The sequence below is a fragment of the Trachurus japonicus genome, chromosome 20, assembly GCF_045865225.1.
Source record: "Trachurus japonicus isolate A0001 chromosome 20, Traja_1.0".
NCBI lineage: Eukaryota > Metazoa > Chordata > Actinopteri > Carangiformes > Carangidae > Trachurus > Trachurus japonicus.
In genome coordinates this window covers 6,126,581-6,150,128 of record NC_140926.1, presented here as the reverse complement: position 1 = coordinate 6,150,128, position 23,548 = coordinate 6,126,581, and the positions used below count along the sequence as shown (strand labels likewise).

General features: G+C 43.7%; 1 protein-coding gene across 2 annotated transcripts in view; it reads left to right on the top strand.

Moving 5' to 3' along the window:
• Nucleotides 1–23,548, top strand: part of itgb1a (integrin, beta 1a) — a 34,999-nt gene continuing 11,451 nt past the window's right edge. Inside the window, exons 1-8 of one of the 2 annotated variants that reach the window (XM_085762629.1) lie at nt 1–316; nt 17,148–17,217; nt 18,271–18,356; nt 19,076–19,295; nt 19,388–19,558; nt 20,988–21,226; nt 22,181–22,336; nt 23,082–23,177. In XM_085762629.1, coding sequence (XP_085618755.1) covers nt 17,148–17,217; nt 18,271–18,356; nt 19,076–19,295; nt 19,388–19,558; nt 20,988–21,226; nt 22,181–22,336; nt 23,082–23,177 — 1,038 coding nt within the window. In that variant the 5' untranslated portion in view covers nt 1–316. The remainder of the gene's footprint in view (nt 317–17,147; nt 17,218–18,270; nt 18,357–19,075; nt 19,296–19,387; nt 19,559–20,987; nt 21,227–22,180; nt 22,337–23,081; nt 23,178–23,548) is intronic. The other variant, XM_085762628.1, reaches the window with a different exon arrangement.

Below are 23,548 nucleotides of genomic sequence, written 5' to 3'. Positions count from 1 at the left end.
GACCGATTTAGACCGAGGAAAAGAGGCTGCTCGTCGCCGCCGCTGGGACTTTAACTCGCCTGTGATTTTCCGTCTAAACTCCTGCACACACACACACACACACACAGGGTTTCTTTCTTTCCTCGGAGGCCGGTCGAGGGGAATGAGTAGCGGGGCAAAGCTGCGGTGACTTCAGACGGAGGAGACAGTGGCCCCCGGTCGGTCGGTGCGTCGGTGCCAACAGGGCAGAGAGAGAGTCGCTGCTGTGTATCGGTCATCACCGGGAGCTGCACACGGAGACTGAGCTCCTCTCTGGATGTAACAGCACCGCGCCAAGGTAAACAGGCTGGAGAGGCTGCTCTGTTCACTTTGTTTCTATCCCTGTTAAAACTAAATTAACTTTTTTTGTTTTGTTATTGTGACATTTTTGTATGAAATTATAGCGTTTGTAAACTGTCTTTACTGATGTTAAAGTGCTATTTTGGCTTTATTATGGACTGAATGCTGCCTTTTGTGCTCAAAAGTGCAGTTTTACATGCGAAACTGTCACTACAATGATAAAACATCACTCAGATTTTAAAGGTTTTTATTTGAAATCATATTTTAAATAGCTGGGAAGTCGTTGTGGCTCGTTGCTCTGTTTTAAAGTTCTATATTTTAGGTTTAATAGTGTTTTTTCTGGGTCTAGATAGCCTAATGTGCAGCATCATTGTTGAACTAATCTGCATTGTGATCTACAGTATGCATTGCGAGCTGTTGGCTGTGGATTGTCATATGACAGGGCTTCAACAAGTGATCTCACATGGTCTGTTAAAATTACCCAGGGATCACTTCACATCAGATACAGCTGCCCTGGAGGCAGACAGGGAGTGAGGCAGGGAGTGAGGGAGGTTTACAAGTGCTCCAAGCATGTGTGAGATTATTACAGTCTGGGGATGGGATGTGCAACATACAGTGGCTTTGTGGTTCCACATAAAGAGCCGGCTGCTCGTTAGTGCATGATTGACAGGCTGCAGAGGATGGATACCTCCTCTTCTTCCTCCTCTTCTTCAGCATCATCTCCTCTGAAGGGCAGCAGGAGGAGGATGAAGGGCTAATAAATACATCTGACCGAGCTGACTCCACGCTGCAGCAGCCGGAGAAGGAGATGGAGAGGGAGAGCCCAGGCATCGGTTTAATCAGGGAAATGGAGGCAGGAAGGGGTGGAGGACGGACACTGAGGAGGAGGAGGAGGGGGAGGAGGGGAGGGGAGGAAGGCTAATTGAGGAGGAGGGTAAATGTAGGACAGTAGGGAGGAAAGGGGGGGTGAGTTTAAAAGGCAGTAGCTAGAGCCAGTAGCCACCACCAGCTGTATAGATGTGACCCCCAAGGCCCCCTAGGGAACAGCTGCAGCTACCGGGAGGGGGGTGGGGGTTGGGTGGGGGGGCTTCCACCTGATTTACGAGGCCACTTACCGCCACACACGGGGCCACACCCACACCCACTCCCACACCCACACCCAGGCCTTTCTCCTGCACATGTGACATTTTACTCTGTGTGTGTTTGCTTTCTTTCTTTCTGTCTGTGAGTGACGTACACCTTATGTGTGAACTCGTCCCCTGAGGAAGTAGTGATGAATGTGCACTCTTGTGATTGTGTATGTGTGTGTGTGTGTGTGTGTGTGTGTGTGTGTGTGTGTGTGTGTGTGTGTGTGTGTGTGTGTTGCTGTGGTATTAGAAGTGATGTATGTGTATGATTACCCTCTGCGACACATGCCCGGTGCCGGAGGGAGGGATCTCAGGGCTCAGAGGCGTAAAGTGGTACAAATAATCGCCCGTTACAGCTGTTTAGCTCCACCGCACACACACATACGCACATATGCACACTTATCTTCCAAGTTTAAAAAACGGTCTTCAACTGACAGTCCCATAAGAGCTGTTATCTATGATTTGTTATGCAGTTAATCACATGACTGACCAACGAGCACGGACCTCAGCAGTCTCTCCTCCTACAATCTGCAGCTTTCACCCCATATGGTGATAAAGTCCTGACTAGTGTTGCAACTTTTTTTTTAAATTCTGTGCAACACATGAAAATAACAAACAAACACATCCTTTACCGCTTTTGTTCTGCTCCATTCTTCTGAATATCCTCTCTGGCTCAGATCAGTCTATTTTTGCAGCTAGATTGCCGGGTGGGCCGTAACTCTTGGTTTGGGGGTTTTTTTTGTTCGACCTCCTTGCCAAAATGTTTGCTTTTTGCTTTTCCCCTTGCGCTCTTTTCTCTCCATGTTTAACTCAAATAAACTTCTGGGCTTTTCTTTTGTATTATTATCATTATTATTACTATTATTCTGAGACAGGGAGTGAGAGTGAAAGCAAGAGAGAGAGGGAGGGAGAGCCAGGGCCTCCTGCTTCTAAAAACAGCTTCTGAAACACCAGCGGAGGAATGGCGTGGTTAAAGCTGACCTCTGCTTGCCAAGGTCTGCCATGAAGAAAAAAAAAAAAGCGAGGCTGAACATGTTGTGTTGGTAGTAAATAGTAGCAGTAGACTTTTTTTTTTTTCTTTTTTTTTTTGTGGGCTGCGAGTTCCGTCACAATGTGTTTATTATTGTGATAGTGTGAAGGTTTTAACTGCGGGGGCTTGTGAGCCGACACAGAAATGTTTATGTGTCTGTCTTTTTTTTTATTCACTGTTTGTGTTTAGAAAAATGTGGCTTTATCCTCTAACATGAACACTGGCTTTGTGTTTCAGCGTGCTCAGCAAGCGCTCACAAATAACAGCTGTGATCAAAGAAGCGGCCTTTCACACTCCAAACGAAGCTCAGTAACTTTGCTTGCACTATTGGTATCATCTGTCTAAAATCTACTCGTACAGCTATTTCATTTAACTCTAGATTAGAAGTCTTTGCAACAGAAGAAAGTTCATCATGAGTTCATAAAATCGGGCATTTCCCATGCATTTTGCATCCAGTGGCCTACATATGCAGCAGGGACACACAGAACAATGCAAACAGTGTTCTCCATCTTTGTGGCCGGGGTCTGTTTCGACGGCGCTGACGTCTCAGGGGTGTTAAGTGAGTCACCAGCAGGAAACTGTAACTTCATACATAGCTACATGGTGGGAGGGGCTTTGTAACTCATTCACCTTGGGAATTCTTATGTTTTCAGTTGTGCATGGTGCGATGTGTTATGTAGACGATGCAGAAATGCTCATCAGACATTGCAGAGGTGATGCAGAGAAGATTATGTGAACTTCAACTCTCTGACTCCTCCACCTGATGCTGTTTTTTATTTAAACATCGCACATTTCCCTTTGTAAAAGCTTAGGCCACTAGATTAAGTTATATAATGTGAAGTTAATCACTGTGAAGCTCCATCACTGTTGGTTCTGTTACTGAGAGTGTGATGCAGGGTTTGATATCCGACCGTTTTGGGAAGTGGTGGTTAGTGTTATTTGTACGTTGTTGGTCAGCTGGCGGTGTGGCCGGTGTTTACCGCAGCTACACAAACACTCAGGAGCCGTCTGTGTTTTTGAGTCGGAGGGTGTGTGTGTGTGTGTGTGTGTGTGTGTGTGTGTGTTTAACAGTGTTTTCTGAGGTTGGGCTGCTCCATGGTCGCTCGCTCGGTGAAATCCTGCTGCCTGTTCATCACGCTGCTGTGTCATGTTTTATAAAAGATGCAGAGAGTAGTGGACTACAAAAACTCAACATCTTCCCAAGAATATTTGTCTTATTTCTTGTCAAAATGTCTCATTTCTAGTCAAAACTAATCTCTTTCCACTTAAAATAAGACTCATCACCTAAAAATGTACTTGTTTTTAGATCATTTTCACTTGTTTTAAACAAATTTTCACTTGAAATAAGTAGAAAAATCTGCCAGTGAAAGCAAGTTTGTTGTGTTTGTAATGTTTGAAGAAAAACTTACTCCACTATCAGATTTTTCTAATTATTTCAAGTGAAATATGCTTGAAAGAAGTAAAAAGTGTCTAAAAACAAGCTACTTTTAATGTGATGAGTCTCATTTTAAAGTATAATGAGATTAGTTTTGACTAGAAATGACATTTTGACTAGAAATAAGACAAATATTCTGGTAAGATATTTGTGTTTTTGCAGTGTGTAGAGATTACAGAGGTGTTAAATGGCACTGACAGCTGTGTATTATTAATTAAAGGGCCGACTAAGAAGAAGTAGTTTGTTCCTTCCTTTCCTTTCCTAAATGTTAAGACTTGACACCAGCTGCTGCTTCAGGAACTTCACAGGACGAAAAGCAAGAGAAGCATAAACCAAGGCAGATCACTACTAGCTTCATTTCTGATTCATTCATTTATATTCACCACCAGCTGCACACTTCAAGGACATCAGGCTTTAAAGCTGCACAACAGGGACGCTTCTCTTAAGTACAACCCTTTTTTACTCAGAGTCTATTGTTCAGATTAAACGGCGGCGCGGAGCTCAGACGGTTTCAGAACATGATGTTCAGTCTGCGGGTCCGAGAGAAAGAAAGAGAGGGAATTAAACATGACAGATATTCCTGCGGTGTTCCCCAGAGGAAACGCTCTCAGCACCATAGAGAGCCCACTGTTTTAGCTCCGCTGCAGTCTTCACTCTCCCATGGTAGCGGAAAGGAAACGGGGGCCCTCTCTTCTCCTCTCCTCTACTTCTTCGAGTGTCAAGTCTGGGGTCTAATGAAAGACATCTGAGTGTCGTTAATGTGCCCGTTCTCCAGCATCAGGCAGAGGTGTCCACAGCTGGCCCGCCGCCGCTGCAAGGCTCAAATCCGATTAAGACCCAACTTTGACATATCTGTCTGCACAGAGAGAAAAACATGGGAGGTAATGTCGTTTTTTTATGGCGTTCAGCTTCTGTTGGACAGCAGATCGCCCTCCACGCTGCTGGTCAGTCGTTTGGCTCGTTTGTCTTCACTTCCTCCTTCTGGAGTTGCATTTTCTCCTCCTTCGTGGCATCATTTGCCCCCCAACCCCAGCTGTACTTTCTACAAAGGGCCTTTTTTCTAAATACTAGCATACTGAAGGTAAACAAAGCACTGATTACACATGTTAAGCTCAAGTCTATTCATTATGAACATGTTTAGCATTGAGCCTCAAAGAGTTTCTTCCAAGAGTCTCTAGAGGCTTCAACAGCTGAACGGACGACTTGACTTCACTCATATTTTCTTTTTTTTTAAAGCAGATGCCGTTTGTTTCCCAGTAGCTGCAGCTTGTCTCCAACAGACCGACTGTTGGGACCATTAGGTCTTGAGAAATCCATTAATCACTTCCCAGCTGTAAATATTTGTCTTCAGGCTTCAGACCGCCGTCGTATGAGCGATCCCTCTCTCTGTCTGTGTGTGTGAGCACAGATGCTGCTCTGATTATTGTAGATCGTCCCAGAGAATTAATAATATCTGTGTGACGGCCGTTCATTAATTTCCAAGCGAAGGTCCTTTGGCTGCTGCGTCGTCATTGTTGTTGTTGTTGTCTGAAACAGTCTCCAGGCTTGTTTGGCCGTTCCCAGAGCTTAGATTACGGCGGTGGCCTGGTTTAGGATTAGAAATCAGACACGCTTGATTCACAGAGACAATATGCTGCCGTTTTGGCAGCTCGCAACATTTTCAACTCTCTGTAACAAGGCGGTCTGGTCCCGTCTCTCTCTCGCTTTCTCTCTTTCTGCATTTTCTCCCCCCCCCCCCTCTCTCTCTACCCTGATTGCCAAGTATGTCATCTTTATAGCATCAAGAGCTGGAGATATGGCCGGTTTCCCAAAGCGCTGAGATACTGGCCTTCCTGCCTTACTCAGTTGAGCTTCCTGTGTTTCAGCAAAGGAAGGGCCGATTCAGCAAAGACTAAGAGAGGAGGGGGGGGGGTTGGGGTTGTGGAGGCTTATTGTACAGCAGATCCATGCAGCTCCACTGGCTGAGCCCTGGCTCTCACTGTCACAGCCAGGGCAACCCCCTCCCACAGACTCACAACCAGCCTGAAGTCGCTTCTAGCCGCAGCTTCTAGCTCAGTGGTGGTGGGAATGGGACGCTCTGCCCCCGTCTGTGGATCAGATCTGCGTTTTCAGAGGAACACCATAAGTGGTAAAACAGATGGGGCCCCTAAAAATGTCTGATTTCACAGATGCCTGAGCAGAGCTTGTTCCTGTCAGGTTACTGTCTGTTTCTGCACAAACACAACAGCTCAACAGCGCTGCAGCTCTTTAGCTTTGGAGCACAATCTCCTTTTCCTTTTTCTTTTTTGCAGGGAAATTTGATTATATATTTATTATATTATTGGCGCTAAGTGGGTTGTATGAGACGTGAATTGTTTGTCTCTATGGGGCTGAGGCAGATTTATGTTTCTGTGTCTCTCATCACGGTTCGGTTCATCTGAAGGAGTGATAGCAGAGGCCAGGTGGGGAAGACGAGTCAGAAATAACTTGTTAGCACCGAGCAGCTATTTTCAACACAGAGGCAGAGCTGTGTGAATAATGATATGGACGTGGCCTTCTCTCCCCCCACAGAAGATTTGTTCTTGTTTTTTTTTTTTTGCCTTAATTGTTTGACCTGGACTGGACTCAGACGACATGATGTGATGAGATGTGAACACTCTTCAATACAAATGTATTTTGGGCGCAGCAGAGAAACCGGAGCTGCCTAAGTGTTATTGATTTTTCTGTGTGGAAAAAGTTAGAAAGTCCTTCCAAGGCAATATCCAATCCATCCCCCCCTGAAGTGTATCTTTAGCCTCTGTCACACAACGGGAATGTTGGCAGGCTCTGCACCAACATATGTGGCTAAGTGTTTTGTGTGAAAAGCAGCAGAGAGCAGAGTTTTCTCCGAGTCCAGCAGCAGTAAGCCCTTCTGTTGAGCCACCGCTAAAACAGGAATTCAGGCTGCAGCCGCCGCCTCCATTATTCAATTACTCTATTACAGAGAGTGTCGCACTTTGGCTCCGCTCAACCAATTCTGCAACTGCTGTGAAATACCTGATTAACAAAGACCTGCTGCCGTCACTTTTCACGCCGCGTGTCCCTTGAAAAGGAAAAACATGTTGATGCACCAGCATAATGTCTACAGGTCAACAACCTTTCTTAAACTATAATATGTTTTCATTTCTGAAAAATAACTATTTGTTTAATGCAGACTATAAGAGACACTTGAAGTATTGGTAACACTTTACAATAAGGTACACAAAATTAGAGTAGTTAATGAGGAACTAATGAGGAACTAATGAGTAGTTAGTGAGTAGTTAGTGAGGAATTGAGGTACACAAAATTACAGTAGTTACTGAGGAACTAAGGTACACAACATTAGAGTAGTTACTGAGGAACTACTGATTAATTAACTATTAGTTAATGGTCAGTTCTTCAGGAACCCCTGATCAAATTTCAGAGGAGTAGTTACTGAGGAACTAATGAGGAACTATTAATGATCAGTTCTTCATTAACTCGTGATCAAATAGAAAGTTAATCACAACTTGATGATTAGTGAACTCGTTACTTCATCAGTACAGAATCATTACTCAATAACATGTCCAGTAGTTAACCTTTATGACCTAAAGTGACACATAATGAGTGGTTTTTCATTTCTTCATCTTCATCTTTACATTAGTAGCCTAGTTCCTTAAAAAAATCACAGACAGTAGGATTCTTGAGAAGATTTTATTCATTAATTTCAGACCACATACACATCAATATGACCATCCATGTTGCCTTCGAAATAAATAGGATGTTTGTCACTTGTTTGGTAGGCTAAATGAATGTATCATGGGGCTGTGTGTAGCCTACTGTATACTGATCACACCGTGGTTCACAGTAAAGTTGTTTGAGGTGCACAAAATTTAGAGTAGTTATTTACTATGAAACAAATTTGGAATGAATGAGGAACTCAATATTAGTTAATGGCGAGTTCTTGAGTAACTCCTAATCAAATTACTGAGGAACTAACTATTACTTAATCATTAGTTACCCTTTTTGTGTGTGAGACATCAAAATGAGTAGGTAATGAGTACTGAATCATTACTTAATCATTAGATAAATAGCTGATAAATGACACGTCAGCAGCACGTCGGATGACGCTTCTGAGGAAGACTGGAGTCACAGTCGAAACTGTCAAGCAGGTAACATCACCCTTGATTTCATTGTCTGAACACAAGAAAAATATAACTAAGGGTAACTAATGATTAAGTAATGATTCAGTACAGTAAAGTGTTACCGAAGTATTCAGCACACACATGCATCAAACTGGTCCAGTCACAACACCACACCACACAAACAGGAAATAGTTCTTAAATGAGACACGTTTGCACAAAGTCCATCTGTTCCATTAGCAACAGAGCTACCACAGAATAGTTACTTTGTTCTTTTATTGTGGTGGGTATCAAGCAAGAAAAAATGTTTGCACACCTTTAAACAAAGGACAGGAAGATCAACGGCCGACCAAGAGAAACAGAAAATACACTTGCATTGCAGTAGGTTATTGGTTTATTCCGAAAACACCTTCATCAGGTAATCTTGGATTGTGGTGGTGGGTATGACAGCAGCTGAGGGTCAAGGGTCAGATCCAAACCCTGGCTGCTGCAGTGAGGACAAAGCATTAATGGTGGGTGCACCATCTCCTTATTTCAAATGGTTTTTATTGAGTTTTTAATAGAATGTAGTGAGAGAGACAAAGAAAATGTGGAGAAATAAGAAAAACAAACTGACATAAAGGGCCAAAAGACACAATTGCACGAATGCCCATGTACATTGGATATAACATATACATAGACTACATACATACAAACTTCCTACACATAGAATATAGAAGTTTCTTGCTTCAATTTGTTACATTTCCATTTCTTTTTTTTAGCCTACAAATACAGGAGCACCATCTATTAGATGAAGTATATGGCGCTGGTTTTAGCAGGTAGCTCATCTGTTTCAGCTGTTAGCCTGGTTCAGTTATCACATTAACACGAAGCTGTGCCACTTTCTGGTCTCGTATCAGATTGATATTGTGTTTGCCATGGGTTGGGTTGGGTGGTGTGTGTGTGTGTGTGTGTTCCCAAGTGGAGAGGGTTTGATTGGTGCTGACTTCCGTGCATAGAAACCACATCTTTATATATAAATCTGACAACCACACCTTTCCTGTAGTAAACCCTCGGGACACACACACACACACACACACACACAGGTCTCAGGGGGATAATGGTTTCAAATGTTTAATATGTTCGAACATGTCTCTGATAAACACTGTTATTATGTAATTGCCACTGTTGGACACAGTGTTTGCAGTAAATTTCCCACTCATTCAGTGCGTGACATTGAAGATGCACTATTTTGCATGTAATTCGCACTTAAAGCCACTTTGAGCACTACGTTCGTCGTACCATTGGGAGATATTTTGAAGATCATGCTCAACGTATGCATGAGAAGTTTGAGCCATTTCTGAGAATATGCAAAAAATAAACAGATGTCATTAACACCTACATGTGTATTTCTAAAAATAACATTGAGGCTGTTTGTTTTAGACGGGATGGAAACTCTGTGGCTTTGCTTTTGCGAGCTCCTGTCGTTCCACTCCATCTCTCAGCGTTCAACATAAGTTTTTTTTTTTTTCTCTGACGAAGCTTCATCTGTTGAGGAATAGCTCGACTACTGGAGCGCTCATGTAATGTGGAAACTGTGATGACATTTCTGGTAATTTGGGCCTTCATCCCTGTCATCTGGAGTATTTTCCCCTCTTTTTTTTCTAGGGGTTAGGGTTATGGTTTTCTTTCTCCTGTGGAGGATCACATTGGAAACCACATAGGATTGTCTGCCCGTATCGATGTCCTAGGAGCAAAAATACTTCTCATCTCATTAACATTATTTATCACAGTGGCTCTTTGGGAGAGGAGTGGGAACACTTTAAAGATCAGACTCTCTGTCACGGTCTCAGAGGGCAGTCTGATTCATTGCTTTTGTCTCCAATGAGAGGGTCCTCCGAATGGTTGGTGGGTGGGAGGTGGTGGTGGGGGGTGGACAGAGACAGAGACACAGACGGACACTGTTTGGTATTCTCCTTCCACTCTGTCGGGGCAGCTTGTACGTCTCAGAGCTCAGACATGTTCTCTCCGCTCCGCGCTGTTTGCGGGGAATGTGAAGTCAAGTCAAGGGGCCGCGGGTTTGGCTCGGCTCACTCACAGTGGAGGGGAGTGAACCGAGTGATTGTGTGGGTGGTAGGAAGAAGAGGAGGAGGGGAGGGGGGAAATGGAAGTGTAGGATGCCACAGACATCACTGGAGAGACTGAGAATGAAATATTAATCAAATCCAAGAAGATAAAAGTCTGTAAAGTCTCAGCTACCGGACCTGTTGTCACCTTCAGCTATAATGAAGCCGTAAATATTCTGTTGACTTTAACAAGCAGACTAACACTGTACAAGCAGAGGAGGGAGGATTAGTAGGGACTAAAGGGCTAACTCAGCAGAAGGAGGAAACTCTGTAAGATCCTTTGCTTTGGACTTTGAGGCAGCTCCTTTTCCCTTTCGACGTCTGCACCGCCCTTTCCTGTTTTTCCTTCTTTTCCATTCCCTCTTTTCGCGGCCAGAGAAGAACAGCCATTCTGAGGGAGGGGAAGCCCGGGCCGTCTCTCCCACAAAGAGCGCTGTGACTCTGATCCGCCACCAGCAAGTATATGTGTATGCTTTACTGTTTCCTCTCTCGCTGGTCATTATTCACAGTGGCGCTGCTGCTGCTGCTGCTGTTGCTGAACTCAGTTCTTCCAAGCAAGCACTTGTAAATGCAGCTCCATTTAAAGGGAAGTAAATCCACTCATTCATGGCCGAGGTTTGTACGGCTCAATTAAGCTGCACCAGAGGTTTTCTGCATGGAGGCGGGTGGGGGGCAGGAGCCTGCAGACACCTGGGGCCCCCAAACACAGCAAGAGGTTTATGCATCATAGAGCTGAATGCAATTATCTATAAATAAATGATAGCAGAATAGCAGCCCTGCCATGTTTTATGCACTTGTTTGCTTTCTCACAGTTCTCAATCTTTTTATTTTTGCTCGATAAATAACTTTAAAAACTATGATAGACGCTTAACTGTGTTTTATTTGAACTGTTAAAGATATATGTGTGGTTTTAAGAACCTAAAACCATCTTAAGTCGTTTTCCATCTTCTCTTTCTGGAGCTCTAGTAACAACAGGAGGTCAGTGTCGGCCAATCAGAAGAGAGGAAGCTCTGCGTTTCTCTTCTGATTTGCTGACTGTTTTCTCAGTGATCCAATCAGAATAGAGCAAATTTCAGGTGAAACACTCAAGAGAAACCAAACCCTGCAAGTGTTGGATGGTGCTGGTGGTGGGTCCGTCTCGGTGGGCGGCTGAAAGAACTGACTGCTTCCTTGTGACATCACAAAGTTACATAAGTTCTGACAGCTTGTTTTAAAGGGGACATATTATAGAAATATCACTTTCTGAAGGCTCTCTAACTTATATTTGGGTGTTTGTCTTGCCTTCCGAACCCCAAAATATGAGAATTGACAAAAAAATCTGTAATGTGCAGACCAGTGTTAATTTTGACAACAAATTCTAATTTAGTTTTAGTCTTAGTCTTTTGACTAAAATACAATTTAGTTGTAGTCATATTTTAGTCATCTGAAATATTTTAGTTTTAGTCTAGTTTTAGTCGACAAAATATCTTTAGAATTTTAGTCAGCTAAAATTACAGTGGATTTAGTCGACAAAATGTTGCTCCAGAATATCCAGTCATTGGAATTATCCATCAATCTGTTATGGAATGGTATTAAGGTTTGAGTCTACAATACAAGCACAGAAACAGTTGTAATATGGTGCATTTTGTTTTATTCATGTTCTTTTAACTTTCATGTTAATACTGAGTTTCAATCAAATTGCTTTGGTTTTCTTTGGAACAGTTTAGTCAGTCTCCCATCTACTATCTCCATCATTAGCACAAAGTTCTCAGCTGCAGTTGTGAGTGGTAAATGTGTGTGTCCAGTCCATCTGGCCTGCTCCTTGGTCTGTTGTTCTAGAAGAACTGAGGGAAGCTGTAGAGATGAACTGCTGCTGGGTTGCATAGCAGCACTAGCTTTATCTCCACTTGGTCCATGGTCATCTGTGTCATCATCAGAGTCTTCTGTATCTGTGAGGGTGAATAAGGGGGGAATCAAGTTGTGATCTTTGTCGCCCAGTCCTCCCAGATCTCTCTGTCACACTATACACACACACACGCAGGCACACATGCACGCGCTTGCACACGCACACACACGCGCAACGAATCAGTCTTCTAATCAATACAATTCAGAGGTGGTTTCCTTTAGCTTCTATTGTATTTCATGTTTAGTCCTATAAACACGGTGGTTTGTCTGATAATATAACTTTAGCGTGTGTGCTTACCGTCGCGTGTTCTGGATGAGCTCTGTGTAGATGATGCTTCACGTTGCTGGTGTGTGGATCGATGTGGGTCCCCGCGATTTCTGCTCCGGTTTACAGGGGGTCCTGGCTGGGCATTGTCCTTGTTGTCATATGTGAAGTGTGTGACCAGATGTCATTTCTTCGTTTCCGTCCTAAACTCAGCGCTGATATTTCCGTGGTGTTGTGTTGCTGTCGCGCTCGGAGCGCGTGCACCGCAGGACGCTAAGGAGCGAGGCCAGTTTTATTTTGAAACTTTTCATGTGCCGCGGCTGTGGCTCTGCTTCCGGAGAAATCAACATGATTGGACCTCTTCTCCATTCGTCCCTCCCTAACATTTTCGTCTCGTTTTTATTCGTTGACTAAATTGTTTATTAATTTCATCATCGTCTTCGTCATCACAGCTGACTTTTTATTTAGTTTTTATTTAGTTTTCGTCCGTGAAAAAGGTTCGTTAACGAATATATTTCGTCATAGTCTTCGTCAACGAAATTAACACTGGTGCAGACTCCCTAGGTTGAAATCCATGTGGTTTTACGAGCCGTTCCCTCAGTTGTCTTCCAGTGATATAACTAGGATTCGAATATGCATAATACCGCCCTACCTGCACTGGCAGAAGGGGCGGGGCAAGCAGTGGTTCATTTGCATTTAAAGGGACAGGCACTGAAACCAGCCGTTCTGAACAGGGCTGTTTAGAGAGGATGAAAAGAGCAGTGATGTTTGATCCTTGGGGTATTTTGACCAAAGCATGTCACAGACATGTCTTTAAGACACCTGGGAACTATTTTAATTTGTGGAAAGGGGGCATAATATGTCTCCTTTAAGACTCATTTCAATTTGTGCATGGGCATCATACAGGCATGCACTCACAGTGTTAATATTGGACCTAGACCTGCTTTGTACATCCCACTTTTTATTTACCATATGACGCCTTTGATGCAGGAATCAGTGTGTAACAGATATACAGTCACTGTGCCATGTGCGTCCTGACTCACATTTCCCACAAAGTGCAGTGACGGTGCTGCAGGTTACTATCCCGGTCAGTCGGTTGGACAGCGCTCAGTCCTTCAGGAATGCCTGAGAGGCTCGGCCCGTTTTAGTCACGCACCACAGTGTCTGCCATGCATCACCGTCTCCTGCCAGCTGATAGAGCTCATAAAACACTGGCCACCATCAGTCACAGCTCAGGTGTGGCTGACAAGTGGGCGGGGCATCGATGGGAGTACAGTACAGTAGGTCTGGTGAGCCCAGAGAAAAACCAGCAGCAGCAGCACATCTCTGTCTTCCTGTTGACAGTAAACTGGCCTGGATGCATCGTTATCAGCATATCCAAGCTGCTTCATAAAAAAGTAGAGGATTATAGCAGCTTGTGCTTTTCAAAGCCCATACATCAAGCTGACGGTTTGATTCATAGTGATTCTTCGGTCGGTAATACAAGATAATGTTTCTTGGCATCGTCGGCCGGCCTTCTTCAAAATGTGGGTACGGGTTTTTCCTCAGCATCATAGTTCCCAGAAGTTTTCCCACAGGGGAGGGCAGTTTGAGGGCTGCTGTCAGAGGAATGCTGCCGCTGCTGCAAACTCTGGTTTTCCCAGCGATGGAAAAATTCACATAACGGCCATCGCCACTGCAGAAGTCAGTGGACTTATTTAAGTTCATATTTCATGTTTTACCAATACCAATGCTTTAAAATTATATATTTTTATTTCATTCACAGATTTAATAGCAGGTTGCTGCAGTTGTGACACAGAACAAGTAGATCTGTTCTGTCTCTTCCTGTCGATGCATTCCCAGTCCAGTCTATTGTCACTGTGACCCCACTCCACTTCCACTACTACAGTAATGGAAATGTTATTTCACAGATGCAGGTCGTCCACAACTTCCTTAGCTCTGGCCTCATTTAAAAACAGAGAGTCTGGGGTGAGCAGGGTGAAGAGGAAACAAGTGATTATTTCCTTTTAGTCTGACCAAAAACCTTGAAAAAGTGATGAAAGATCACAGTTGTGACTGGATCTCTGTTTTAAACCAGACAGAAGCCAATTTCCATTCAAGTTTTAATTGTACGGATATTGAGAAATATGATTCCTGTAGATTTGCTTGACCCTCAACCGATTGGGTTTGGATTATGCGTTATTTTTAAAAGAAATTACGTCTAATTGAAGTCTTGATGTTAGGAATAAACATTGGACAAAGAAAAATCAACTTTCTAGTCTCTACACTTTACATCTCCGTGTTATCAGCTCTGTTTTCCCATCTCCATTCAGCCGTTTCCCTTGTAAAACGGTTCAGGTAACCAGAACCACATTGTGTTTACGACTTCTGAACGTTTCAGAGGTGCTTTGTAACATCCTGATCCCAGCTCTTCCTTGGCCGGCTCTCTGTCCTCTATCTTTATATTTCACTGTGATGTTTTCTTTTTTTTCCAGTGAACATTCCTCTTTGCAGCTGCTAAGCTTCGCCGTATAAAGACAACATGGCTGTTTTTCTAACTTGACACCTCTCTGGACTTTTATAGACGTAGTTTGCATTTGAATGATTCCCTCAGAGCTCCGAGTCCAAACCCCGGCAGCAGCAGCAGCAGGAGGAGGAATGAAAAGGAAATATCTGAGTGTGTGTGGTTTTGTTATAAGAGGAATGTGAACCTGAATTCCTTCATTTCAAGCCCCGTGTTCACTTTAATCGCTGGCATACATCTACTGTTGCCTCGTCACAAACTTACACAACGCTCATACCTGCCTCACGCGGAGCTAATGCACTTATCTCCAGTTTGGATTCGGTGTTTAAACACAATATAAAGGTGCACAGTGCACACACTGACACGACACGCACAGCAAACCCATGTGTGAAGCAGCAGAGATTGAAGCCAGCTGATCTAATCTGGGGGGGTTGGGGGACTGCAGACAGTCCGTCTCCCCCTGTGTGTCTATATAAACGGACACTGCCCCACACACAGGAGCTCAGGAATGCATCACTCAACACCACGCACACCGAGCGTCAGAGCTTCCTTTAACCCGCAGTGTAAGAGAGAACGCGGTCTCGTAATGTAGCCGCTGCAAATAGACACAGCCGCCGGGCTAAAAACACACACACACACACACACACACACATAAAAAAAAACGGTTTTGTCACTTTATCGGCGTCTGTCTGGTTCTAATTTGAACCTCGTGCTTTAATATCCAGTGTGGTGGATGGCGGCAGCTACTGTGGATGGAGATTCTTTCAGAAAATGAGTTTCCATGAGTTTCTGATTGTGGATATTGCTTTTCTACGTTCCATATGTTAATTAGATTCCTCACATGCTGCTCTCTTCTTGCACCTTTGATAAGAATCTGCTCATTAGTGTGGTCAGTGTCTCTCTGTAGGAGCTCGTCCAGCTGTTGCTTATTACAGCTGTCAATACGAGGTGGTGAAAATCCTATAAGAGCTTTAAAGTGCTCGCTAAGTCCTTGAAGGCAGCAGCAGCAGTGATGGAGGCCGAGCAGCATCAAGGGAAGCTGGTGTCGGTTTAATCGTTTAATGACCTTTGGTGAACTGTACCTGAACCCAACTTGGCATCGGTTTCATTTAGTAGCACCAGGTTGTTTTGGATTTATCTTAAAAGATCTACTGACAGAGATTATTGGTAGCTCTCAGAGGTCGATCTGCTCACTTTTTATTTTGCAAGGTTGAAAGGTTTCAAGGTCAATACTCCGTCAGCTGCAGAAGGTTGGTTTTTATTTGCCATTTTGGTTCAGACCAAACTAGAGAATAGATGTCCTTGAAGTAGTTTACAAACAGTCATGCTCTTTTTTGGATGCCTTGTCCACAACAGCATGTTTGAGCGAGGGTTGGGAGTAAATTTTTGAGTTTAAAACTCTGAATTTTTAAGTTTAATGTCACAAATTTACAAGAAATAAACTTGGATGTACTCGGACATCAAAAAGTCACAAATTTGCAAGAAAAAAATCATAAATTTGTGTTTTTTTCCTAAACCCGCCTACACTTTGCAAGGTTGGACAGACAGTTGACTATTTTATCAAACTCTTCTTTTCAGTTAAATTCAGCGATAAGGAAGTCTCAGAAAACATCAGATATTTTTCTATTGTCATTTTTGTTCACTGCTACCTAGTAAATAATAAGCTAGGCTGGTTTCGTTGATGTACTAAAGTGTGTTAGCATCAGCAGTGTAATCATGTTAGCAGGCTGCAGCTCAGAGCACTACAATATGTTATATGTTTGAAGTTGAGTCCTACACAGTAGCTACTGTAGCACGGCTGTGCACGCCTCATAACTCAGCCGTTGGGTTCAGACAGAGGCTTCTCGGTCCTCTTATCATTAGTAAGTCATGAGCTTTGCATTAGCAGAGCGACATGATGTATTGATATGAGCGAGCAGAGGGTCTGAGCACAGACAGGAGATCGATATACACGAAAAAGAGACGGGTCGGCCCGAGGGAGTCGCTGCTATTTACAGTAAAAAAAGAGGGGGGTTGTGGGAAAAAGAAGGCTGCAGTCCGAGCCAGAGGCCAAGTTGATGTGACCGTGTGTGTGTCTGTGTGTGCATATATGTTTGTGTATGGGAGCGGTCTGCATTGAATTAGCTGACTGAGAATAGCTGAGCCCCCTGACACTAGATAATTTATCACCACCAATTATATCCAGGCCATTTGCAATCTTTCATGTGTGCGACTCCCCCCCGCTCCTCTGAACCCTTTGGCCCAGGAAGTTATGAATTAAAGCATTCAGAGCGGCAGACACATATAGAGACAAAGCAACAGTGGCCCTTTTGTGTTTTCCACTTTAAACTCATCTCCTCCTCCTCCTCTTCTGTGTTTTCAGATGGATGTGAAGCTGAAGCTCTTGGTGGCCACATTGTTAGCAGCCTTTTGTTGTTGTAGCGCCCAGAAAGGTAAGAGTCCTCTGTCCTCCTCTTGTTAAAGGGACATTCATGTATAACTTCTCCTGTTATCTATTCACGAAAATCGATTATTTCGTACAAAAGTATGTTTTTCATTAATCAGTAACCCCCCCATCAACAAACTGAAGTGTTCCTTTCAGCTCTGAATGAGCCGTTCATATCATTCATATCTCCATGGAGCGGGTAAGCTCGGTGCTGCTGCCATGCGGTGTCGCCATGTTTTTACGTTCAGTGGCAGCGTGACGGTAGGAAACCACGGAAACTCAGCGGAGACACCGGAGCTGTCGGCTCAGGTCGAGGTGGCGTCTGTGAAAAGTCACCGTGGTAACGCAGTGAGGAGGAATGGAGCGTTACACTGATGCTGCATTCACCTGCAGTCGGGCAGACGGCCGTCGCTAACAAACCAGATGTCATTTTAGTCACAGAAGTCGTGAGAAAGCTGGTAAAACGTGGGTCAGGTAAACAATACGACATCGCCATGACAACATATTGTCACGTGTATTGTTTTGCCTCGTGCTGACGGACCACTTGTTTACACAGAGGCTTGTTTATGCCGTTACGTGCAGCGGCTGTCGTCCGTCTGCAGTCCGCCCAATTTCAGGTGAATGCAGCATGAAAAATACGATTGAGTTGCTTGCGATATACAACCGCAACGCTAGATGGGAGTAATTCCTGCACAATGTACACAATTTAAACCGTTTTCCCTTACATATTGCTGCTGTAACATCATTATTGTGTCACATGACGACCCTCTCAACCCCCCCGCCTCCCTGGAGAGAGAGAGGGGCCGGCTACTTTACTATTTTATCCTAACGACGCCTTCGATCAGATGCCCTCAGCATCAAGGATAATGGAAAATAGGGAATATTCAGCCTCTGTCTCCAATTACCGTCGAGCCACACGGTGTTCCACATGAACTGATGTGTAAACACGTGGTGGGGGGGGGCTTAACGGCTGCTTTGCTTACTTTGCAGGGGCTGCGTCGTACCACTGCTCGCTCTGACTCTGTCTCCTCCTCTCTCTCTCTTTTTGTTTTCCATGCAGAGGGGAACGAGTGCATCAATGCCAACGCCAAATACTGCGGGGAGTGCATCCAGGCCGGAGCCAAATGTGGCTGGTGTAAAGACCCGGTGCGTGGATCTGAGTGTGTCAGCTACTTTCACTGCTGAGAAATACAGTTTGATGAGGCCATTAGGAAAGTAGAGATAGTTCACTTAAACAGTAGATATATAGGCTGCAGAATTATTAATAGATCTATTTTAGCTGAGTAACTGATGATTCAACCAGGGATGAATCAGAAAAAGCTAGGCCATCGGTCCCAGAATAAAAAGAATAATCATTATCCTAAATAAATTAAAATAAAACAGATAAAATACTGAATTTATTTTACATCTTAGAAGCTGCAATGAGCTAATTTTTAGTATTTTTGCCTCAAATGTGAATTTTCTCAGAGCAGAGGAATAAATAAATTAGTGAAACTATAAAATGACTGTAACTGATGGTGCAGGCAGATTTAATCCAGGTGCAGCCACATTATCAGTATTTTTTGTCCCTAGCATAGATATATACACTGAAAACACTAGATCCTACACAGAAGTGCATTCTGTTGGACGTCCTCTACCTGATAAAACTTATATCTTGCACCAAAAATTTGTAATTCAGGCTTTATTTTCTAAGTATGTAGACTCTAAATCACTCTAAAGGCATCATCAGATGCCTACAGAGCCCATAGGACACTATACAACACATTTTACAGACTGCATGTTTCTTCTTATGACAAATAAACTGATTTTACGCTCGTAAAATAGAGATATTTACCTTTTAATATCCCTTGTGCTGTTGCTCTTAGAATTTCCTGAAACAGGGTGAGACCGTGTCGACCCGCTGCGACGAGCTGCAGTCCCTGATCAAGAGAGGCTGCGAGGAGCCGATGATCGAGAACCCGCACGGAGAAAAGAGAGTCCTGAAGAACAAAGCGGTGACGAACCGTAGAAAGGGACCAGACAAACTGAAGCCAGAGGACATCACTCAGATCCAGCCCCAGAAACTCAGCCTCACCCTCCGATCTGGTGAGAAGAGACAGTTTTTCATCTGAAGGCGAATCGGCGATCGGTCTTTAGCTTCGTTTTTCTTCTTTTTAATCACGGTTTCCTTCCTGCAGGTGAGCCTCAGACTTTTGACTTGACGTTCAAACGAGCTGAAGATTATCCCATCGACCTGTACTACTTGATGGACCTGTCCTACTCCATGAAGGACGATCTGGAGAACGTGAAGAACCTGGGGACCAGTCTGATGCTGGAGATGTCAAAGATCACCTCTGACTTCAGGATAGGTGAGAGGTCTCACTACGCCATGGGATAACATTTGATTGTTTCTCTCTAGGACAGCTTTTATTTGGTTCTGTCTCATTATATTAGCAACAGAAAGATACATTTCTTCATGAAGTAGAAGAGAAACAAGGTTCAGATGGGGTGGAGATGCAGTCATGCCACGTTTGTTTTAAATGAACAGTTCACCAAAAAATGAAATTCAGTCATTAGTGACTCACCCTCATGCTGATGAATACTCCGGAGTAGTTTTTTATTCCTCAAGGTGCATCTGGAGACTCGGGAGGCCGGTTCCTAGTCCAACCAAAACTTTATATGAGATTAATAGGGCCCCACACAAAAATGTCAAAAAAAACTACACAAAAACCTTGAAATATTCCTCCACACTGCTCGTCCGCTGCAATCCAAGTGTCCTGAAGGGATATAGTCCAGAGTTTACCCGAAACAACATCATTGAGGCAAGTCCGGTCACGTCTGTGTGCGTTGTGTGAACACGAGAGCGCGCACCATGCAAATTCAATCCAGGACTGTTTAGGTTGTAAAAATGTCCTAAATGACGTTGTTTCGAGTAAACTCTGGACTATATCCCTTCAGGACACTTGGATTGCAGTGGATGAGCAGTGTGGAGGAATATTAAATGGTTTTTGTGTAGTTTTATGGACGTTTCTGTTTCGGGCGCTATTGACTCTCATATAAAGTTTTCGTTGGACTACGAATCCCCCTCCCGGGTCTCCAGATGCATTTCATTTTTTGGTGAACTATTCCTTTAAGGCGGACTGCGTCTCCTGGAGCTGAATAGCCGACTTGTATTCACAGGTGTCCTCTTGCCACCCAGGTTCGACTGACCTTGGTCTGACCTGCACAAACAAACCAAAGAAGTAAATGTTTGAGAGTTCATTGACCTTCCTCAGAATCCACCCAGTGTCGACTTACCTTCCACACAAAAACACAAAAACACAAAACCAAGACTCTTGCGAAGCCTTTTACTCAGTACTCGACTTCCCTTAATCTGATGATCCTTAATCTGTTCACTGCAAAAACTCAAAATCTTACCAAGAATATTTGTCTTATTTCCAGTCAAAATGTCATTTCTAGTCAAAACTAATCTCATTATACGTAAAATAAGACTGAAATAAGTAGAAAAATCTAATAGTGGAGCAAATGTTTCTTTCTTATGCACAAAAGCACAAAAAAATTGCTTTCAATGGCAGATTTTTCTACTTATTTCAAGTGAAAATACGTTTGAAACAAATTAAAATTATCTAAAAACAAGTTAATTTTTAGGTGATGAGTCTTATTTTATGTGAAAAGAGTTTAGTTTTGACTAGAAATTAGACATTTTGACAAGAAATAAGACAAATATTCTTGGAAAGTGTTTGAGTTTTTGCAGTGTTTACGAATAAAGCGCTTGAACTCTCCGTCCGTCCTTCAAAGGCTTCGGTTCCTTCGTGGAGAAGACGGTCATGCCGTACATCAGCACCACGCCGGCCAAGCTGCTGAACCCGTGCACCGGCGACCAGAACTGCACCAGCCCCTTCAGCTACAAGAACGTCCTGAAGCTCACCGACGACGGCAAGAAGTTCAACACGCTGGTCGGCCAGCAGCACATCTCTGGAAACCTGGACTCTCCTGAGGGGGGCTTCGACGCCATCATGCAAGTGGCTGTGTGTGGGGTAAGCAAAAAGACGAAAAACCCCCCCAAAAAAAAAAGAAAAGCTTGGGAACGCTGTGGGAAATAATTAGACTTTTCACTTTAAAGGGATAGTTCACCCAAAATTGAAATTTCACTCATTATCTACTCACCCTCATGTCGACTATGGGCTGTGAGAATTTTCAGAGTCCTCCGTTCCTTCTCTGAGTTACGGGGGGGTCCGCGCAGCAGTATTTGTTCATATAATGGTTGTCAATGGATACCAACTTTCTTCGTCCAAAAAGACACACCAAAAAACAGTCAAATACCTCCATACTGCTCGTCTGTAATGTCCCTCTTGTATTGAAGCCCCGTCATGAGAAATTGTTCCGAAAAAAATTAATTAAGTCTATATTTTAAGCTTGTTTTGTAGTGGAAGCTCCCGGTGTCTCAATTCACTGCTCTTCCTGTGTCAGTGCAAATCTCGCGTGATTTGCACTGACCGGCGGAACAATTTCTCATGTCAGGGCTTCAGTACAAGAGGGACATTACAGACGAGCAGTATGGAGGTATTTGGATGTTTTTTGGTGTGTCTTTTTGGACGAAGAAAGTCCATTGACAACCATTGTATGGACAAATACTGCTGCGCAGACCCCCCCGTAACTCAGAGAAGGGACAGACTCTCACAGCCCATAGTCGACATGAGGGTGAGTAGATAAGGAGTGAAATTTCAATTTTGGGTGAACTATCCCTTTAACACAATTCAGGGTAATGTTTCCACTTGTTTGGAGGTATGCAGCGCCAGTAAATGTTTATTTGGTGATGTGTGAAAAAGGTGTTTTACGAGCTCTCCGTCTTTACAAGGAGGTTTCTGGATGCAGCGATAATCAAAAGTTTATGTGTCACATTCGGAGCAGCTCGTAAAATAAAAAAGCTGGTAGCAAAAACACCTATTTTTTTACTATAATAACGTGATTATTTATTTCTCGTTGATCAGGAGCAGATTGGCTGGAGGAATGTGACCCGGCTTCTGGTCTTCTCCACCGACGCCGGCTTCCACTTCGCCGGGGACGGTAAACTGGGCGGCATCGTGCTGCCTAACGACGGGAAATGTCACCTGGAGAACAACATTTACACCATGAGCCACTATTATGTGAGCATTTTTATAAAATTGCAGCTGCTTTTTAAAAAAATTCTGATTCCTCCTGGATAAAAGAGACTTAAAGGGATAGTTCACCCAAAATTGAAATCTCACCCTCATGTGGACTAAGGGCTGGGAGAAGTTTCAGAGTCCTCCGTGGCTTCTCTGAGTTACAGGGGGTCTCGGCGTAGCAGTGCATGTCCATATAACGGTTGCAAATGGATACCAACTGTCTTGGTAACAAAAAGACACACCAAAAAACATCCAAATACCTCCATGCTGCTCGTATGTAATGTCCGTCTTGTATTGAAGCCCCGAAATGCGAAATTGCCCCTAAAAAAATTAAATAAGTCTATATTTCAAGCTTGTTTGTAGCGGAAGCTCCTCTTCCCAGTTCGTCAAATTTGGACGCACCGGGAAGAGGAGCTTCCAGAAGCTTCCGCTACAAAACAAGCTTGAAAAATAGACAATTTCGCATTTTGGGGCTTCAATACAAGACGGACATTACATACGAGCAGCATGGAGGTATTTGGATGTTTTTTGGTGTGTCTTTTTGTTACGAAGACAGTTGGTATCCATTTGCAACCGTCATATGGACATGCACTGCTACGCCGAGACCCCCTGTAACTCAGAGAAGCCACGGAGGACTCTGAAACTTCTCCCAGCCCTTAGTCCACATGAGGGTGAGTAGATAATGAGTGAAATTTCAATTTTGGGTGAACTATCCCTTTAATTTCTCCTCCGTCTTCTTTTTTAGGACTATCCTTCCATCGCTCACCTGGTCCAGAAGCTGAGCGACAACAACATTCAGACCATCTTTGCAGTAACAGAGGAGTTCCAGCCTGTTTACCAGGTTTGATCCCTCTCAGTCTTCTTTTTGGAGCGTATTCCTCATTCCTCCTTAGTGCATGTGTGCTTTTGGAAGATGCCCAGTGTGTAAAAATATCCACCTGGTCTGATACATCTGCTGTGTTAATGGACGCTCTGATTACTTCCTTCTGTTTTACTGTTGTTGCTTCTCTGGCCGGTTCAGCTCGGCTCCATCTGAGTCCGATCAGGTTTTTTGGTGGTTTTTCGTCACGTCTGCCAGTGTTGGGAACGTTACTTTTAAAAAGTAATTAGTTATAGTTACTAATTACTTCTTCCAAAAAGTAACTGAGTTAGTAACTCCACTACTTCACTATAATAGTAACTAGTTACCAGGGAAAGTAACTATTGCGTTAC